The 20,346-nt window shown below is 46.0% G+C and overlaps 3 protein-coding genes across 8 annotated transcripts in view; 2 read left to right on the top strand and 1 right to left on the bottom strand.

The window, feature by feature from the left end:
* Positions 1-3,477, top strand: part of LOC309604351 (NEDD4-binding protein 2-like 2) — a 51,283-nt gene extending 47,806 nt beyond the window's left edge. For all 5 annotated transcript variants that reach the window (XM_082337769.1, XM_082337773.1, XM_082337772.1 and 2 more), the window contains one exon: positions 3,361-3,477. The gene's annotated coding sequence lies outside the window, so the exon portion shown is untranslated. The remainder of the gene's footprint in view (positions 1-3,360) is intronic.
* Positions 3,478-5,380: 1,903 nt separating this feature from the next.
* On the top strand, positions 5,381-19,018 carry N4BP2L1 (NEDD4 binding protein 2 like 1). 2 transcript variants are annotated; one of them, XM_082304253.1, is made up of 5 exons: positions 5,381-5,536; positions 11,974-12,098; positions 12,960-13,048; positions 14,292-14,368; positions 16,510-19,018. In XM_082304253.1, exons 1-5 carry the CDS (start codon positions 5,415-5,417, stop codon positions 16,739-16,741), a joined length of 645 nt encoding a protein of 214 aa, XP_082160379.1. In that variant the 5' UTR covers positions 5,381-5,414; the 3' UTR covers positions 16,742-19,018. The 2 variants fall into 2 exon arrangements, with proteins under 2 accessions (XP_082160379.1, XP_082160380.1); XM_082304254.1 differs by lacking the exon at positions 16,510-19,018 and adding an exon at positions 15,588-16,045.
* Positions 19,019-19,120: 102 nt separating this feature from the next.
* Positions 19,121-20,346, bottom strand: part of BRCA2 (BRCA2 DNA repair associated) — a 41,099-nt gene continuing 39,873 nt past the window's right edge. The window contains exon 27 of the mRNA XM_082304252.1: positions 19,121-19,710. Within this exon, the coding sequence (XP_082160378.1) occupies positions 19,129-19,710 (582 nt within the window). The 3' untranslated portion in view covers positions 19,121-19,128. The remainder of the gene's footprint in view (positions 19,711-20,346) is intronic.

Below are 20,346 nucleotides of genomic sequence, written 5' to 3'. Positions count from 1 at the left end.
TGTCCAGGTTTATTGATTAAAATATTTTTATGCTAAAGAAACGAACTTGGAGAGCTCTGCTCTCTTCCCCGAAAAAATTGTGATTAGCCTGGAAATCAATTTTTTTTTTCTTTGTGTACTTCAAGAAAGGAAAGATACATGCTAGCAGAGTGTTCTGCCTTATTGTCGACACCTTCATCTGGTTGCTGAATCCAACAAACTGTTTTTTTTTTTCCATTAGATTTACACCCTTTGTCTGTCTGCCATGCTACTCCCAAAATTGTTTCAGCCTTCCTCTCCTGCTTGTCGCGAGCGCAGCAGAAGCGATCCGCAGCCCTGTGCATTGGTGAGCCAGCCAGTGCCTGCTGGTCTGAAACGAAACATCATTAAATCCCAGTTTGTTACGTGACCTTGCAGTCTAATACTCTACTGCGCTGGCTTATGTTAGTTCTAGGGAATATAGAATTAAAGCAATGCATACTTTGCCATGAAAGAAGACTCCCAGTCAGTGTTTGGGTTTTTTTTAAAAAAAAAAAAAAAAAAAGGCATTGCATGCTCTGCGCAGAAGGACTTAGTCGTGAAGATCTGTGCTGAGGTGGCGTGGTTAAGTTGGAGGTCCGGGCTGGCAGATGAAGCCTGTGTACTGCTTGATTGCCCTGGTCCTGGCCGCATGGTCCCATCCTCCTTGCAGCAGCTTCAGTGCTCAGCAAAGCCTTTGACTTGGGAACGCTAAGCTGGTTAGGGCTTTGTATCAGGAGGAGGAGGGAAGTTAGTCAGGGGGTTTTGTGGGGTTTTTTTGTTTTGTTTTGTTTTTTTTTAGTTCAACATCTGAAATGAGTCAGGGAAAGTCCTGATGGCTGTTGGAGGGAGAGGATGAGACACCAGAGGTCGGATGGGTTTAGGCTGCTCTGGAGCTGCGGTCTGCTGCCTCCGGCTGAGCTGGTGTGATGGCTCGCTGCTGCCGAAAGCGGGAGGTGCCCTTCCTCCCAGCCCTTATCCAGTTATCAGCTCTGGCACTCGCTGGCTGACATGAAGGCTATAATTTAACTTGCTAACCCCACAGGAAACAAACGGATAGTTTTCTGCTGGGCTGGCAAATTTAGATAAGCTTGTGTAAGGTCCAACTCAGTGCCGAAGCTGGGGCCAGGGAGCAGATGGGGCTGTGCTGCTGCAGACGCGAGGGGGAGGACGTGCACGGCTGCCTGCTTGGGTGCCAGTCCGCTCTGATACCAGGGGACCACATGTCGTGCAACCATACCTTCAGATGAAAGACTGCTTTTAAGCTTATACAAATGTCAGGATTTAAAAAAAAAAAAAAAAAAAAAAAAAAAAAGTATGTGAAAAGCAAAAAGCATCTCTTAGTGTTTTCAGTCGACTCGTGCTCACTGTCAGGCACAGGATACCGGGTAACACAGACCCCTGGCCAGACCCCACGTAGGTATTCTAGTGGTCCTGTGAGGTCTGGATGTGTGAGTGCTGTAAAAGGCAGGTGAGTTTTTCTGGTCGATGGTGCCACTGATTTTGAGAGATAAGGTCGTCTTTCCTCACCACAAGATCATTCTTTTCTGTTTGCTGATTAAAGCAGACTTGCCAGGAATTATGTCCTGGAGTGGTTGTAAAACTGCTCAAGTGAACAACTATAAATGTTGAAATGGATTTGATTTCATCAAATGTCAGGAAAAAAAAGAAAACTGAGGCATTCCTACTGAAAGCTTTTTAAATCCTAGAAAATAAATGGAGAGCTAACATGATCATTTCAGTCCCTTTAGGTTTGAGAGTAAACTCAGCATTACTGGCCAAGTGCAACTTTATCTGTTAGCCAGATGATCATGCTTCTGTATTCACATTGTGAAAGTGTGTTTTTATTCAAATGGGAGAGCAAACAGTGGTGGTGTTCCTCTGTGAAACCGCAGGGTTAGTCTCAAGTTGTGAGAGCTCCTTATTGCAGCATTGGCAGCACATCAGTATTTGTTCTGGAGGTTAAGCAAGCGATCCCAAATTAAAAAAGGCTGAGATCAGTGAAAACAGCATTATTTCAGTGTCTAGAAGTCCTCCTTAGACCAGGACTCCCAGGCGCCAGATGCTCTACAAATGTAGAACGAGGCGACAAAACCCATTGCCAGTTTAAGCATTTTATCTGCAGGACTACCGCAAAACAAAAGCTGGCACGTTTGGTTTCGAAGCGTAGTGGTCACTTTGCAGGAACTCCCTGCAGGAACAGTTCCTCCGCGACAGCCCGGTAGGGTCGTGGTTTTGAGGAGACAAATCTGTTGATGACGGGCGTTGTCGCTGCTCCTTGCTCTGGCTGTGCTATTCCTGTCACTTCCCTCTGCTGGACGCGGTGCTTCCGCAGCCGGAGAGTGAGGCGGTTCAGCTCTACCGTCCAATGCATGAAGACATCCAAAGAGTTTTCAGTTTGGGCATCGAGCTGAAACAAATTGCCCTAGAGCCATGCGATCAGCAGGACACGGGCAAAGGAGCAGGAACCTAGAGCTGGGACAGGCAGGACCGTCTTTCGGCTAGCATGAAAAAAATAATCTGAAAGATACACAGCAAACTAAAGCAGCCTTCCAGTAGCGCCACAGAAAATATCATCCCATGGCCAAACCTCTTCCAGTTGCTACTTTGATACAAAGATAATAATAAAAAAAAATTTCTCTATCCTCCGACATTTATCCACTAATTTTAAACAAAATGAAGCAAGAAAAAGTGTACAGAATTATGACCAGAAAACCTCACCTGCCTTTTACAGTGGTTACCAGGAAAACCTGGATTAAAATTTACTTAAGCAGTGTATAAATAGCAGGGGGAATAAGAGCTGCCCAGAACAGTGTTTCTGGAGCTCTCAGGAAAGAGTTACCATCAGGTTGTGCTGGTGCCTCGCATGAACTCCAAACTTGGAGGCCTGTGGAGTCCTGAGTGAATCTAACGGGGAAAAAAATTGCAAATTAATAAAGCAATTATGAGATGTAGCTATGCTATAGTAGTATTGGTTGAACTGCTATTCATTATATAGTTCGTGATGGGTAGAGGAAAAAAAAATCCACTGCGTTCCTCTTCTCCTTATTTTTCAGCCTTGAGATTGCTAGGTCCTTACCGTCTCTAGTTTTGACATCCAAGTTTTCTTCTCTTCCATTCTCCTTGCATTTTTTATTTTTCCTTTGCTGTCCATCATCTCCTTCCTCCTGATTCTTTTTAACTTTTTAGAGAAATAACCAACAGCTGAGTATGAGAAAGAAAGAGACTTTTAAAAATATCAGACAGGTGAACTCTTCTCAGTCTGAGGGTCGGATTTGCAACCATTAAAGTCTTTCTACAGTCTGTGCTGTTGTGGTATTTCAGCAGAATCTCTTCTTTTTTTTTTTTTTTTTTTTATTTCAGAAACTTCTCACTTAGATTCCACCATGGAAGGACTTCGGTTGGCCACCAAGGATTTTAAATGTGAGAAATAACCTGGAAGAAAGTAACCACTATAGCTTTTTGCTGTGAATCTTTGGCCATCTTCCCCCTCCCACCCTCCCACAGCCACCTGCTATCAACCCCTCTGTCCATGTAATAAAAATGAAAAATTGAGATAACTTTGTTGTGTGTGGCAAAAGGTCACTTTCTGAAGCCGTTTGGGATTTATACCTTCTCAGTCCATCCTCAAGTGTGGTATAAATTGATTGAGAGCAGACCAGTAAGCAGGAAGGAGGTGTCTGTCGGCATGAGGTGTGAGCTTCAGGCTCTGGTACTTAATTCGCTTGTGTCAGGATGCCAGATGTTGCCACGTGAACTGGTAGCAATGCCTCCCTGCAGGGAAAGGTGCCTGGGTTTCTGTTGTGAATTAGGCGTTTACCCTGCTTCTGCCTTTTCACTCATAATTGCATCCCAATCTCTTTACAGTGTCAAGTGGAGTAAGTCGTCTTATTCTTTCATCCAGAGATGCTCAACTTACCTTGTTTTCTCCTGAAACCAGGCTTAATGCTTCCCTCTGACTAGGCTCATTGGGCACTATAGAAATAAGGAGAAATTTTCACTATAACAGAGAAGTTAGTTTGATTTCAAGAAAATGCCACTCAAGGGTTAAGATTTTCTTCCTACTTTTATTTATTCAGAGAAAAATCTGAATGCCTATATTTTCTGTTACTGAATACTGACCTTCCAGAATGCTTGAACAGTTTTCAAAATCTCACAGCATTCTTGTATGGACAAAAGGCATTTCATCTTTTAGTAGGGTGTTGCCAGTTTAAGTTTACTTCAGAAAAACCTGGTATCTTTGAATTTCAAAGTTTGTGTGTCTTATTTTGTGCCACTTTTTTCCTCACTTGATTCATTTAGCATTGGTGTGCCCCGTCCCAGGGAGCGAAGCCTTCTCATGGTGCGTGAGCACTCTCTTTAGCACTGTTGGCAAACTCTTAAACCTAAAGCCTCCGTGGTGTAGTTCAATGGCAGCGTGTCCCTGTGGCAGCCGAGACTGGCTTCTAACCAAGCTGGGGTTGATACCGTGTATGGCTCTGAGAGGGAGAGTGTGATACCACACCAACTATTTTTGGTTTCATTGGAAACTATCATTTATTTCTTCGACTTGTGTGGTGATCAAGCAGGTCAGGTTTTCTGCAGGGGAAATAAATCTTGTCAAACTTCCTATAGCTTCCCATGTGATAATATGTTTGAAAAAAGTACGGTTGATGCAGTGAGCGTGACGCACAGGGTCACTCATGCAGTGCAGGGCAGTTACTTAGCTGCATCTGCTTGGAATTCTCGTCTGCTGGGTTGGGTTGGTTTTGGTTGGGGGGTTTTTTGTTTGGTTTTGTTGTTGTTGTGTTTGATTGGTTTTTTTTGTTTGTTTTGGATTTTTTGGGGGGGGAGGTTGACTCCAATAGATCCATCACTGTCAAAAAAGCAAAACGAAAAAAAAAAAAATGAAAACCCCCCACAAAGCTCAGTCCGTATCTGGGGTACGAAGTGGTGTGATCATTCCCTTGCCGGGATTCCCTGCAGTTCACGGTACATTTGGGCCGCACGTGGGGCTGAGCACTCTCAGCACTTTCAGCACTGGGCTGTGTTCTCCTGTCTTTGAGAATCTGGAGACCAATCTTGGTTTTAAACGACTGAAGGTATTTGCGGGCAGAAAGCCAGTGCCGTACCGGAGCCGCGAACGCCCCTTCTGTCCCGCGCATTCCTCTCTGAGGCAGCTTTCGGTTTCACAGCGGATCCCAGTGCGGGACGCGGGCTCCCGCCCGCTCCCCCGCCGGCCCACGCTGCCCCCCGCCCGCGGCGGGGCCCCGGGCCGAACCCCGCGGCGGGGCCCCGGGCCGAACCCCGCCGCCTCCCCGGGGCCGGGCTCCGCAGCGGCCGCCCCGGCTCCCCCCCCCCCCGCCCCGCCGCTGCGGGCCGGCCCCGGCCGCTCCCGCCCCGCTCCCTGCCGGGGCCCGGCCCTCGGCCGCCGGGGGATGGAGGAGCGGCTGCTCCGCGCCCTGGGGGGGCTCAGCCTCCAGCCCCCGCCGGGCCGCTTCCGCGGGCGGCTGGTGCTGCTGCGGGGGCTGCCGGGCGCCGGGAAGAGCACCCTGGCCAGGTACGGAGCCCCTCGCTTGGCGTGGCGCGGCGGGGCTCTCCTCCGGTGGCTCCGGCCGCTCCGCGCCGCTGCGGCTCGGCCCCGCCGCCCCGCCGGGGGTGGGGGTGCGGTGGGGGCGCGGTGGGAGCGGCGGGCGGCGGGGCCGGGGGCCCTCTGCCCCCCGCCTCCCGCTGCGGAGGGGGCGCGGGCAGCGCTGGCGGCAAACCCGGGCCGGAGGCACCGGCCCCGGGCTCGGGAGGGAAGCGGGAGCCTGGCAGGAGCCTTGAATAAGCGCAGCCGCTTGGAAACCTCCGCTGTCTTCAGAAACAGCTCCAAGCTTTATTGCTCCAGCTGCCTGTAACTGCTTTATGGACGTACTGCCTATGGGACCGTATGTTCTTGTTCTGAGTGAGCAGTACCAAAAGTAAGGTGGACCAGTCACCCAAGCCAAGGTAGTTGTTGTTTCTTCTCTAAAAAGCACCAAACTGGTGCTTTTTTTTTGTTTTTTTTTTTTTTGTGTGTGTGGTTAATCACAAACACGGTAAAGCCCTTCCTCTCTCTGACGGTGAAAATTGACGACTCCTCTGACTTCTGTTTTCATGCTGTCGTGCGCTCCTGGCCAGAGCCATAGGGGTGTATCAGATGGGCAGAGGAGACCATTTCACTTTCTGACAGCTCCAAGACTGATTAAAAACAGGTTGGAAAAACCCTGAGGGGAGTGCTGGGAGGCGGCACCGCAGCCGGCGTGACGCAGCATAGCCGTAGTCTGGCATCACAAAATCTCACGGCCTGGTCTCTCTCAGCTCCCCGCGCCACCCACTCTCCATCAAAAGAGGAACATTCGCCATCTTCTCGCTCAAGTTCCCGTGCTCGGGTGAGGAACCCGTGCTGGGATCCGGCCTTGCCACAGGAAGGGCTCTGCTGTGAAGAGCGGCAGCGTGAAGGCGTGCGGTCCGCTGGGCTGGCCCACCGTTCCCTCTTTCCAGTACAGCCCTCCCTGGCACACGGTGCCTTCTGCCTCGCTGTGCCTTCTGCAAGACCCAGTTCTTTACTGAACGGCCAGCTGCTGTGTTTTTACTGACACCCAAAATAACGCGTCTCTGCCTAAGGAGGTCACGTAAGCGCAGGCCCCTTCTCCTTCAGAGGGGTTTGGCTCTTCTCGTAGCGCAGTAAGAACATAATGATTTGGGGCCATGTTCTCAGGTAGTGCAAGTCACTGACTCGCCTGGTTTTTTTAGGTCAAAACACAAGATTAATTATTAATGATAGATTTACCAAATCAGTTATAAGTATTGTTTTAGTCCCCTGTGAGATGAACGTTTGAGGAACTTGTTCTGTTTCTAGCCCCTGTTAATTGCACCATTGCATTTGGCCATTCAGCAGTCGACAGATCAATGGGCAGCTGTAAAAACGTCATTTAGTACCTCTCCGTTAGCTCTGTCCACTTTATGAAAGGACTGTGCCAAGAAAATTCTGAGCTTTGCTATTCCCACATTGTCTACTTGTTGGTGTTGGTAAATGCAGTGTGCTAAGCAAAGCGATGTTTGCAGAAAATTACTGCAACAAAGCTCAGTGCAAGATTCTCCTGGAGCAGGAAGGTGATTAGTTATTTGCAAAAGCCCTTGGTAAGCTCATTTTACCCAAATTTATTCTCTCAGATTTTATTCACTCATGTTATCACAGCTAAATACTTGCAAGCACCAAGATGCATGTGCACAGGTGGTCTGCCCAAAATCAGAGAGGACAAGGGCCTTCAGCTGTCCCCTCCTCACTTTCTCCTTTTGCGTTCCTCTCGGTTGGTGGTGACAGGGTGGGTTTGGGTCAGGTCTGCTATGCCATCTCACAGCCAGCAGTTTCTATGCTATCTTTTTACCTCTGAATTTTGTTTACTTGGTGCTTCATGAATCTTGGGCAGGGTTTTTTGCCCATTATTTTCGTTTTCCCATTTTGGGTGTCTTTTCAGCTGCAGCCTCTCCCCCTGTTGGAACAAGGGGAAGGAGGAAGGTGTGTACGGGCTGGTGCGACCCGCTTGGCCGTCGTCCCGCTCTCAGAGCACGGGTCTTCCAGCAGCAAGTCCTCCGTGCTGGGCCTTAGCTGAGTGCTGGCCTTTGGTGTAAACAGCACTTTTCCCAGTTTTATTGCTGTTAACTCAGTTCTTGGTTGTCCGTGTGTACCATTGTTTTAGACTTTGCTCTGCTGTTTCTTCTGGTGCTTTCACACACACGTCTCCATTTATTCATTCTTCGTATCACCCAGTATTTCTGTTACAACTTGTACATCTTTGCAGTGCTCAGAAGTATCACAAACTGGTGACATGGCAACTCGCTGATAACTCCAGCAGAAAGGCCCCTTTTTGGTTCGTCACACAATCCTAGGAACAACCTTGGATCCATGACTCATTTCTGTGACCTTTCAGTGTCACCTAGCACAGTTTGGACACAGCTTTGTAAGATTTAGTTATGGCATCTTCGTTAAAATGATTTCCTCATCCCGGTTGCTCCCCCAGCTCAGAGCAGCATGACATTGGTATGGTTCAGTTCAGGTCTGGTTTTTGGTTTCTGGTAAAGACAGCGAAGGACTCACTTGTGATATATTGAATAGCCAAGGCAGAACGAGGAGTTGGTCTGCTCACCACCAAGCTCCAAACCTTTCCAATTCCATCACTGTTGAGAATATGCTTCCCTGCACCACGTATTTTAGGCGACCCTAACCATCTCCCTCTAACTGTTCACCGTACCTCACCACCAGCAGAAGCACGTAGGAGAGGGATAGCTGGGAGCTGCACCTCCAATAGCCTCCATCAGGTGTGTAGCACCCTCCTCCTGAACACATTCCCCCCCGACTTCAGAGTACAGATTTCATGGTCAGACCTGGGCAACTGCTACGAAACAGTTATCTGAGGTGCAGTAGCAGGTATAGCTTCCAAAAATTTCTCAAAAAAATCAAATGAGCCACCTACAAGCTCATACCTGCTTCCCCAACAGACTCTATTGCACAGTAGCTGTATTTCCAGCTCTTCTACAATATATTGCAATGATGCACAACTCACGTAACATGTAACCCTCTCTCTAGGAGCTTCGCTCAAGCACTAGGCTGGGCATGATCAAACACGCAACTTTTCAGCCACTGCTGTTGATTTATTGCTTGAAATGAGTTCATTCTTGTGCGCACAGAGGGAGCAATCTTCCAGAACAGGAAGGAAAAAATGCATTGGCACTGAGGCATTGCTGCTTGGTGCAATCTGTACCTTCACCAGGTCTCTCTGCTGCTTTTGCCCAGTTCCTCCTGGCACCGCCAGCCCTGGGCCAGCCCCACCGCTGTTACCAGCACCCCGACCCTGCAGCAGCGTTGCAGCTCTGACGGGGTCGTGGACATCAGCTCTGCAGCTCCTGCTTCCAGGCGGCAAGGCATTGTGAACATTTACCTTTGTGTAAAACCGCTTCAGGTGATTCTCCCGAATGTGTTTATCGGCAGCCTGTTGCTTTACAAAATCCAGCCGCTGCTCTGAGCCCCACGGGTGAGACACAACGGCAGGTACGTGCTCTGCCAACAGCACTGCAATCAGCTGGCAGGCTCCCGCTGGGGCAAAGTCCTCAGGGCACTAGAAATTGTTAAAACACACCAGGCAACTGATAACGCTGGGCATGTCCTCTAGATCTCATAGTTCTGAATTTTTGCAGAAACTAAAGGCTTTTAAATGCCACGGGAACGCTTTGTTTTAGGAAGAGTGACCAGAGCAAGTGGCTGTATGTGGTGTCAGTACGTACGTGTTCTGTATGCCAATGGCATCCTGGCTTGTATCAGGAATAGTGTGGCCAGCAGGAGCAGGGAGGTGATCGTGCCCCTGTACTCAGCACTGGTGAGGCCGCACCTCGAGTACTGTGTTCAGTTTTGGGCCCCTCACTACAAGAAGGACATCGAGGTGCTGGAGCGTGTCCAGAGGAGGGCAACGAAGCTGGTGAAGGGTCTGGAGCACAAGTCTTCTGAGGAGCAGCTGAGGGAGCTGGGGTTGTTTAGCCTGGAGAAGAGGAGGCTGAGGGGAGACCTTATCGCTCTCTACAACTGCCTGAAAGGAGGTTGTAGCCAGGTGGGGGTCGGTCTCTTCTCCCTAGTAACAAGCGATAGGACGAGAGGATACGGCCTCAAGCTGCGCCAGGGGAAGTTTAGGTTGGATATTAGGAAAAACTTCTTCACCGAAAGGGTAGTCAGGCATTGGACCAGGCTGCCCAGGGAAGTGGTTGAGTCCCCATCCCTGGAGGTATTTAAAAGACGGGTAGACGTGGTGCTTGAGGACATGGTTTAGTGGTGGACTTGGCAGTGCTAGGTTAACGGTTGGACTTGATGATCTTAAGGGTCTTTTCCAACCTTAACGATTCTATGATTCTGTGATTGAGCAAGAAAAAAAATCTTGAGATCTTCCATTATTATGTACAATTTTATGTGCATATTAGTAGTTAAAGGGATGACATATTTTAGCAGAGTCAGTTTTGTAGAGAAGAGATTGCAATGCAGATGGGTAAAGCAGTGGGGAAGGTGAGGTGCTGAATTATAGAGAGAGCTGAATATATCAGTTTATCAGCACAGGAGTAACCAGATAAGCATTAGGTGCTCCCATGCTTTTCATGATATGAAGTCTTGGCCCAAAATTAAAGCAAAAATGATTTGACTGGTTGCTAACAGTTTGCAACATGACTTTTGTTAGATCTGTTTGCCCAGCGGTAATTATGAGAATAAAACATCTCTTTGGAGCTAGGAGATAACTACATTTAGGTGGTGAATGATAGTCGTTTAGTGGCTGCAGCCCAGCCCTGTGAAGACAGCCCCGGCCAGCCCGTCAGCCGCGAGTCTCTGCTCTCTGTGCTGGTTGCTGCCACAAATTAATGTTAATTAATCAGCAGATGATAGAAGTTAAAGTGGAGGTGGAACAAAGCCAGAAGCTGACCTTTATTCAGCTAAATGCAACATGCAGTCCTGGTGAAGAATTGCTGCTAGCAGGCAGATCAGGATAAAATCAGTAAGTAAATGGTTAGGGCAGAGCTAGAGAGGACAGAATTAAGCCTTTTCTGTCTGTGTGTCTGGTTTTTGCCGATAACCTAGAGGCACCTTTTCCCTTGCTGTTGCTCAATGAGATAAGACATTGAGAAATAGTTGTTTTGCAGCTTATGGGGATGGAAGAGAAGCATTTTATCAGGGAAGCTGAAATGAGACCCAGGGACTGGAGACCATGTGTGGTGTGAGATAGCAGGGCAGCAGCATCCATGTCTGAGAGCCACGCAGTTTCTGGATTGGCCTTGCTTTCTTTTCCAGTGATGTTTTGGGCCTTAGGGAGACAGAGAGCAGTGAGATGATGCCATGGGCTCTCCCTGACTCCTTGCAGAGACTCCCTGCCCCCCCAACAATCCCTTGATTGAAAAAAAATAGACAATTCAGTCTGTGGACACAACGAAGTCTGGATTACACACAAATAGGAACACAATTTTGCATTAAGATTTTTTTTTTAATGCTTTTTAAGGACTGGCAGAGGAATGCTTCATATTTAAGCCACCACATAAGCCGGGACTTTCACCTCCTAGAGCCCGTCGCTGCCTGCGAGGCAGCTGCTGAGCTTACGGCGGGGCACGCGTCCCCCCGCCACGGGCATCCCGGGGCGGAACGAGCATCGCTGTGGGACACGCGTCAGTCTGAAGAGAAGGGGGATTGCTGCTGACCGCAGGGGACCAGTTTTACCAATTTGTTGCATTTGGGGCTGCCAATTTAGGCAACTCAGACATGTTTATAAAACATATTTAAAAGCTGAAAGTAAATAAAAATGACTCAACTCTACAAGAGGAGTGTTATGTAAAACAGGGACAAGTGAAAAGCAGAAAGAAATGTAAAAGTGCGACAAATAACAGGAAATATTGACTAATCACTCAGGTATTTGTTTGGAAATTAAAAAAAAAAGTGCTATGTGCTTTGTAGCCAAAAAAAAAAAAACCAAGACAAGCTGATGATAATATAGATCATCTTTACTAAACGACAAGTCATTCCTCCTAGTTATCTTCAAAAATCTCTCTAGCAAAACTCCCATGATCAAATTGTGTTTTGAGACTGACTTCCCTGGGACCAGCAGGTTTCGGTTTGTTTGTGTTTTTTTTTTTCTTTTTTGTATTTACAGTCTTACCTTCTCAGGTAACTCAGAAAGAAGACTGAATATATTAACATGATTAAAGACTCACGTTGGCAGTCCATTGTAGATTTCTCTGCTGAATTAAAGAAATCAAGGCCATGTCTTTAAGCTCCATTCCTTTCCTCCTGTGTCCATCTGCTGATTACATTCACATCCTTTAAGCTGGGATTTTTCAAAATGAAGCACTGTGCATATTTGCAGAGCATTCATATGCTCTTGATTTAATGATGTTCTCTATTAAAGGCATGCGTTAGCATATACTAATCCTTCTTTCATCTTTTTTTTCCAGGCGACTGAAACGTGACTATCCCAGTGCTGTAGTTCTTAGTACTGATGACTTCTTTATCGAAAATGGTGTATACGTGTTTGAGCCTGACTTCCTAGAGGATGCACACAAATGGAACCAAAATAGAGGTGACTGAAATCGATCCAGGGGTTCTGCAGAATAGTTTCTGTTTTCAGTCTGTCTTTAAACTTAGCCCCCAAAATAAAATATCTTGAAGTGGTGTCATACACTGAAGTTCATGGGGTACTGGTTACATTTACCACTTCTGATTTTATTTCTTCTGACATCTTATAAGAGAAAAAAAACTAAATGAAAAAAACGTTGGTGATTGATTGATAGATGTTACTTTAGATAGTGAACCAGTGCCTATTGGGTAGCACTGCTGAAGCTTGGTAACAGCAGGTGGCATGCAACTACCAGCCCAGCAGCTGCTCGCTGCAGCTCTGTGCGCCGCATCCTTCACACTGTAACTGCTTAGATGGCTTTCCTGACTTGGCAGGGGGTGTTACGGGGGAGTTGGTTAGTTAGTGAGAGCCAGGAGGAAAACTTGCAAACCTAATTACAAGTTTGAGAACGAAACAACCCAGGTCTCTACTTCAGAGAGAAAAATGTAACATGCTTTCATGGCTGTGCTCTCGACTCTTTCTAGCAATGGAAAACACTTTGAGATCATACAACAGACAGCTTTTGCAAGTAACAGTCATTTTTGGCTGTTGTAAATACCTAGTGCTGTGATAGTGCTAAGTATGTTTGACGAGAGGTTCAGCTCTTACTGCTGAGCACAGCCAGTGGCTGCATCGGCTCCCCTGGGAGCGTACCTGCCTCAGGGCACGGACCTCTGCTCGCGGTTGGGTGGTGGCCACAAACCCAAGTCTGGTGGGGAACCAAGCCTGCTAGCAGTGGGCAAAGACAGGATGCTCTGGGACTAGTAAGACCTCGCTCTGTCTCTTATTTAATACGTTAGCTTTACTTAATGTGTTACATTACAGCACACAAGGCAATGAAGAATGGGAAAAGCCCGGTTATTATTGATAATACCAACATCCATGCTTGGGAAATGAAGCCATATGTGATGATGGTAGGGAAAGCTCGGCTTTATTGCTTTTATATACTCAGCTATGACATTTAAGAGGTGATCTGACTGAAACGGTTCTTAACATGGCTAAAAAGAATTGCTTCCATTTTCCCTTAGTTCTCTAATTATAGTTAAGGATTGCTATTGTGACGAAGTAGGGGAAGAGGTGCCAGTGTAGTTGTTTTATCTGGTCAGCTATATACCTCAGTGAAGGCAAAATTACTTGAAAAGATTAAGTGTCTTTGAACTTGCCCTCTAACTTCATGATGACCAGGATGTCATCCCCTTCCCCAGTAGTGACACGAATTGAACAGTTCCCAAACTATTTGTTGAGAAATATAGCAAGGTATGACTTAAAATTTTAGTTCATGACTTGTGAAGACTACACCATAAAGAGTCTTTGAAGACGCATTGGTATCTCTTGACAGGAGTTCTGGCAGAGATGGCAATATTTTTAGTACAGGTTTTATAATGTGGCCCGTCTGCTAACATTATACTCATGCTTCTGTTCTTGGGTTATGGTCTTGTCAGTTAAGAAGTTTGGGTCTAATTATTGCTTATATGGGAGCACAAGAGAGGCCTGAATGAATAGTGGTGCTGGAAAGCCTGGACATGCCACTCCGGTAGCAGAAGCTGTGAATGCTTGTGGGTGACTCCGAAGCAAGTGCGAGACCATGGCCAGAGGTGGCCAAGATGCAAAAAAGCCAACAATTTCCCTGCTGCCTTTCCCCCAAATCAAAACCCCAAAGCAATCAATAACTGTATTAAATATATACACATGTATATGTGTGTGTGTATATATATATATATACAAGCAAATATGTTGTTTTACCTTGAAAAAAAATTGAGGCTTGTAGAGTTTTAATGGCTGGAAATAGCATGGCTGATTGATTGATAGATGTTGATCTCACGCTCCCGGAAGCAAGAGATTGGCGTGGCCAACTTGTGGCTCTTGAGCCATCTGTGACTTCCAGAGAGTTCAGGTGCCAGGATGCCGTTGCCGTGAGGGACGGGGGGCAATGCTGAGGCAAGTTTTTCTGGGAGACCCAAATCCTTTGATGGAGAAAGAAATGAACCAGCTGGGACTCAGACCAGCACCTTGATGGGAGTCATGGTTGTCTTCCTCTTTCTGGCTCCTGGTACATATGCTACACCTCTTAACCAGGTAAAATCTCAGGGGGTCTGGCAGATTGGCTGCTCCTGAGCTCAGCAGGCGTATGTCTAAAACTTCTGTGTACTTCTTCAGGCACGTGAAAATAGATATGAAGTTATATTCCAAGAACCAGATACACCCTGGAAGTTCAACGTTCAAGAACTGACGAGGTACATCTTTTTCTCTTTGATACAGCAGACAGCTTCTCATTTTATTGGTGTGCTCTGAGAAAGGTCAGCAGGCTTCCTCTTCATATACCCTGAAAGGTAACCTAGTAAAGGACAACAGAAGGATCGTCGTGGAAAATTTCTGTTACTCAGGACCTGGCCTGCAGTGAATTCAGCCCTGAAAGAGCCTGACCATGCTGAAGTGAGTCAGGCAGGAGAAAAAGCAACCCCCTGAAGCGTGTATTTATACTGCAAGCTTCTTGGGGCAGGAACCCTGATTTTCCTTCTGTATTTTGAGCAGCACTCTCTCGATTTGGGCACAAAACACAAGCACTACAGACAATATTAAGAGATCTGTTCTTAAAAAAAGCTAACCATACCAAACATCATTGTCTTGCAATGGTGGGGTGCTACATTAAGTGCGGTCAAGAAATGGGGTGCTAGAGGATCTTTCTGAAGAGCTTAGCATGCACATGCAAAAGGGATACAATGAATGTATCAACTCTGCGTTATGTGGTAGGATGTAGAAGCAGCCAAACATGGCTCTGAGTATGTTACTTTGGCTAGTGGATGCAGGGTTAATGATTGTATCACTAAAAAACTCCACGCAAGCTAATTTTCTAGCCTTTATCCAACCAGCTGTAAACGACATTACAGTGGCAAGCGTACTCCCATCAACTAGATCCAAAAGCTAACACGTGCTAACTTCGTTATCACAAGCAAACAGGGCACGGGCACTTCATTCCGCCTGATTTATTTGTTTTGTACCAGCTAGGAACTCTAGTCAAAAATCGGCACTGCTCCTTTTTCTGTGTGACAGAGACAAATGGCAGAGGGCCGTGGCCCGGAGTGCTGGTGGCTCCAGGGTGAGGCAGGACACGGCAGATGGCGGCCGGGTCTCGGGGCTGAAGGCAGGCGAGGACACCAGCAGCCTCAGCAGTCGGCCGCACGTGTCAGCTCTTGCTTCACCAGCACCAGCTGGGAGCCATTTGCAGGGCATCACTGCAGAGGCAGATTTTACTAGTAATCAGTTATTGCAGGCCGAGCTACTCAGTAACTTGTATTTTGTTTTATTAATCATTTGAAACAAGTCGGCTTTTTTTACAGTAGCACTGTACAGCTAATTCAAATACACTCAGTTTGGAGCAGCTCTTTGGCAAATGGTTCAGTGACAGCTGAGAGTTGCTGCCAGTCTGGTTCCACGTTGTGTCTTTACCGGCAGGACGGGCTGTGCCGGTTGCCGGCCCCAGGCGCGGGCTGCGCGCGCAGGACGCGGGCTGCTGGAGGGCCCCGCGCCAGCTGCACCGGTGGGATGCTGCAGCCGGCAGCCTGCTGCGGTACGCGCACCTGAATTCCCCCAGGGAAGAACCACATTGAGCGGTGCAGGATTTGCACACCACAAGGCTTTGCAAATACGGATGCAGGACAAACTTAGATTCTAGATGACTAATTGTGCCTAATAGAGCTAAATAACAAAACCAAAGAGACTCAGAGTTTGCAAATTCACAGAGAAGCAGAAATGCCTGGTGGTCTTTGGAAACACGATTCCCACTAATGTGTTGAGAGACTGCAGCCGTTTCTGGTCTATCGAGAAAGCCCTGCATGTCCGAGCATCCTGTTCCCCCCCCTCTCAGAGTCGTCATCCTTTACAAATCTGCCCTGGAGCGTGAGCCACATCAGGTAGGATTTTTTCGCCCACTTGTGCTCAAAGGAACAACAAGTTTTTGGCCTCTGTACTTGTTGATTATGAGTCAGTGTCTGGGCTGCCTACAGCCCTTACCCCTGTTTCTCCAGATCTATAAAAGCTCACCCTGAGGCTAAGAAGCCACTAGCACTAAAACCCATATAAAACAATACACACGGCTTCTACATAGCTCTTTCTTACCTGGCCTACACTTCAAAGCATTTATCTAACTTCTTATGTCCTGGCTGCCCACAAAAATACTTGCATTACATTTTTCAGCAGTCACAAAAATGTTTTTAAGAAGTAGGTGGAAGTGAAGAACAATTTGGCAAAAAAGGGCTATAAGTAGATCAGTGGGGACATGAACCATTATCCTGAACGTATCAAGAACCTTAGCAAGCTTAAAATAACCTCACAGGCAGCTAAATACTTGTATTTTCTGTTAACGTTAACTCTACAGAAGAAATATCCATCATGTCCCTCGACAAAAGATACAACGGATGAAGGACGAATACGAGCACAATGTTACCTTCCACAGTGTTCTTCGCTCTGAAAAACCGAGCAGAGATGAGAGAAGCTCCAGTGGACCAAATGCAGCTTACAGCACGGGTGCCCATTCCCACCCCCCTCCGGCCTTCCCAAACAGAAGACGACCTCACGTGGCACCTAGAAACAACAGGCTATTTAACTGAAGAGGTGGATTCTTCAGTGTGTTTTAATTATCAGGGTATAAAAGTCTCTAGTTTTACAATTTTTTCCTAAACTGTTTTTTATTCTTGTATTTTTCTACTACATTTCTAAACTACTTTTATTTCTTACAAGTCTTTAAATGTCACTGGATTACGGTCTCGCAGCTCTACATGACTGATCTAAGAGCACTGTCCTCAGTACAAACTGTACTCCCTCTCATCCCTCTTCCTCCATGAAAACCCGTTCAAGCTTACCGTGAAATTTACTGGCTGTGCCACACACTTTTTGGGTTTTTTTTAATGCATCGCGCTCTGTTGCTAATAGATAACAATAAATATTCCTAAATTCTTTCTTACAGGCCGTGTGGCCAATTCCTTCTCCACGCAGTTGCCATTTCTTGCCATTTCAGTACTTTATATCTGGCTGTATAACCTTTTGTATCTTCCCACTCCATCTTGCCTAGAGCATTACTGCTAGCTTTAAGAGAGGCAAAGGGAATGGTGGAAAAGGTAGCGGTAACAGATTGTAGCAAGATTGGATGCTGTTCCCTACCTACACCTCTGTTTTCTGGGTTCATGCTGGTCTTGCCTCAGCTCCATCGCAGCCAAACAGCTTCTCCAGTCTGGAGGTGAAACACTTTAATGCACCAAACCCAGCCGCTGATCTTGCCAAGACATAGGAATTCAACCCATCCTGAGACGAGTCCATATGCGGAGGCTCCTAAAAGGCAACATCAGTGTTAGGCTAGTGCTTGTTAACTCCTGCGTAGGAACAGGGCTACAGGAGCAGCTCTGAACAGCTGAAGCACAAGGCTACCAAATACCCAAACTAACTCAGAAGTACAAAATAATGACTTAAGAAAGGAGGAAAAAAAAACGTTCTTGTAAGGGGTGAAATCAACTCCTTCCACCACTAAGTGCCAAGAAGCTGCTGACTGATCGATGAGTGAGAAAAGCAGCTCTGCTGCAGTGGTTTTATCTGTATTGTTAAATTCTGCTAAGTATGTCCTTATCAAGAAGCCTCATCAAACATTTTTAAAACTCAGCATTTGTGATGGCAATTTAAGTAGGTGTTGATTATTAGGCAGTGCTTACAGAACAGGGCAGTAGTGAGTTATTTTGCAGTAGGAAATGACAGCTCACGTTGGTCATTAAGAAATACAGGTACAGCTGCTCTTCGTCTAGCAATTTAGCAGACAGAAGCGTAAGAGAGAGAAAGCAATACGCTGCTCCTGGGCAAAAGCCAAGCTGTCTTTAGGACACGGTAGATGTACGAGATGAATTGCGTTTTCTACTCAAGCTGCATTTAAAGAAGCAGTATCATCATTGTAAATAATTGTGAGCTAAGGGGCGTAGGGAACCTGGCTCTGCAGTATTGCACAAGGGTTTACAGAACTATCGGCAAGCTCGTGTCAGCCCAGTGTGGTTCTCCAGTCCTCCTACAACGTCCAGCTTGGTGACAGGAGCCACCCCCAGGTCAGCACTTGAGCCCAGTGAATGGCACAGGACCCCGAGAGGTTGCCGAGTGGGAAGCTGGCGGTCTCGGTTCTGAAGCATCCTCCCTCCTTTGACCCATGCCTGGTGGGAAGCGGCAGGGCAGGGGCAGCCTGACAACAAACGAGCCAAAACGTGGAGTTAGCAGCCGGTCTAGCAGGACTGTTTCTCTCTCCAGTGGAGAAACTCCAATTCTGAGACGCTTCACCTGTTGGAATTAATGAGAACAAAGTAATGAATTCAAGTACTGACTCACTCCCAGCAGAAAGATCTCCTGATGAAATCAAAAAAAGATCTGATTATCTTTCATGAGGCTGTGGCCTCAAGTGCTTCTTTAAGAAGGAGTAGCTCAGAAACACTGACCAAGGGTCTGTCATTAATACCTTTGTATGGCATTTTGCTATGAATCAAATAATTATAGCTGTTCTCTAAAACTCTTTTTAGCGCTGTATGGAAAGTTTGAGGGGAAAAGTACAAGAATTATGGCAGAATTACAGAATTAAAGTGTTATGTTTGGTAACAATAAACTTAGAGAATTGTTTATTTTGCCCTGTGCTACTTCTGACAGCCAAACAACTGTTCTAGTACTACAGAGGGTAACAAAACTGATTGCTTTAGACTGAAACAAAGATCCTGCTGTAGTTTAAGAATACGTCAGAATCAAAGCAATGGTCTATAAAATGTCATCAAACCATCAGCCACACGGATGCTGTTGTACAATACATGTTTGTGTGAGAAATGTATAACTACTCAACTCCAAATTATTTTGCAGATGAAATGTCATTCCATGAGTCTTTGTTTTTGTAATATAGATTTATTAAATACAATCAGGATTTAATGTACAAAGTGTAAAAATAATTTCAATTTGAAATATATACAACACTGTACATGTGCACTTAGTAGCATTTTCGGGGTTTTTGTCTTTGCAGCGTTCTGCGGGCTGGTAACAAGTCCTCAGGTTCCTTTTCCCCAGTGGACCTGGAACTATTTTTGGGTGAAAGATCATCAGATAAATTAGTAGCTATTGTACTGCTGCTTTCATTTACATAATCAATCTTCTTTTCTTCTGATAAATTATTCATGAGTGCTTGTGTATTAATCATTGCAAGTTCTTCATCAGCAACCAGGTCATTCTCAGGAAGATGGACAGTCTCTCTCAGTTTTCTACAGGGGGTGACATGACCAATATCCTGATTTGGTTCTTTTGATGTCTTGCTACGCTGTAAACCCAAACTTCGTGGAGGCTGAAACGCTTTTTTTAAAGACGGAGAAATGATTGAACGGATTGGTGTCAGTGGTGGAGGGGCAGGTATGCAACTGAGGAAGTCCATCGCTTTTCTCTTTTTGCTGTTTTTGGGATGGTCTTCATTAATTGTGGCAGATAAAGGCGTTCTTGCTGATCCTTGTGCGACAAGTTTCATATTCGGTGTGCTAGTTGACAAAGGGCTTGGATGCTTTATTTCAATTTTAGAAGTGATCTAGTTAAAAAGAGATAAGTTTTATGTTGAATGGAATGTCCAATTTCATTAGTTTCCTCAACTACTTCCACAAAATGGGGGGGGGGGGGGGGGGGAACAGATACAAAAATGCTACGTTATCATTCATGTCCAATTTAACTTTAGTTTGATATCTTCTGATGGTGACTAATATTATTCTTTCAAGTATTGATGCTTGATAAATCACTGTTTACATGTACATTAAGACAGCACATTTACATTCTGTTTCTGAGATCTAAGCTAAATGTATGGGAATTTTTCTGTGCCAGATGGTAAGAAATCAAAGCACTCCTAAAAAGGAGTTAAGTCTTCTACTGCATTGGATATATCCTCAACAGGTTGTTAAATAGGGAAAAATGAGGAAAAAATTTGAAGAAAAAAGGGAGAGAATATAGACTGAAAAACTTCAAGATAACAATACACACAAGATGGATGTTACACAGCAAATCATTCAAACACATGCTTAACTTGAGAATACCTTTAATGTCTCATTTGTTTTAACTTGGTTAATATGGATATAAACTAAACCTTCAGAACTAAACATTAGCACTCTCTCTGAAATGGAAAGGGATGCTTTATAAGCTTAAATTTAGTCCCCAGGAATTGATCTTACACCAG

Source organism: Platalea leucorodia (assembly GCF_965183815.1).
Source record: "Platalea leucorodia genome assembly, chromosome: 2".
NCBI classification, from domain to species: Eukaryota; Metazoa; Chordata; class Aves; order Pelecaniformes; family Threskiornithidae; genus Platalea; species Platalea leucorodia.
The sequence above is the reverse complement of the archived record's forward strand: the minus strand, read 5'-3'. Positions and strand labels throughout refer to the sequence as shown.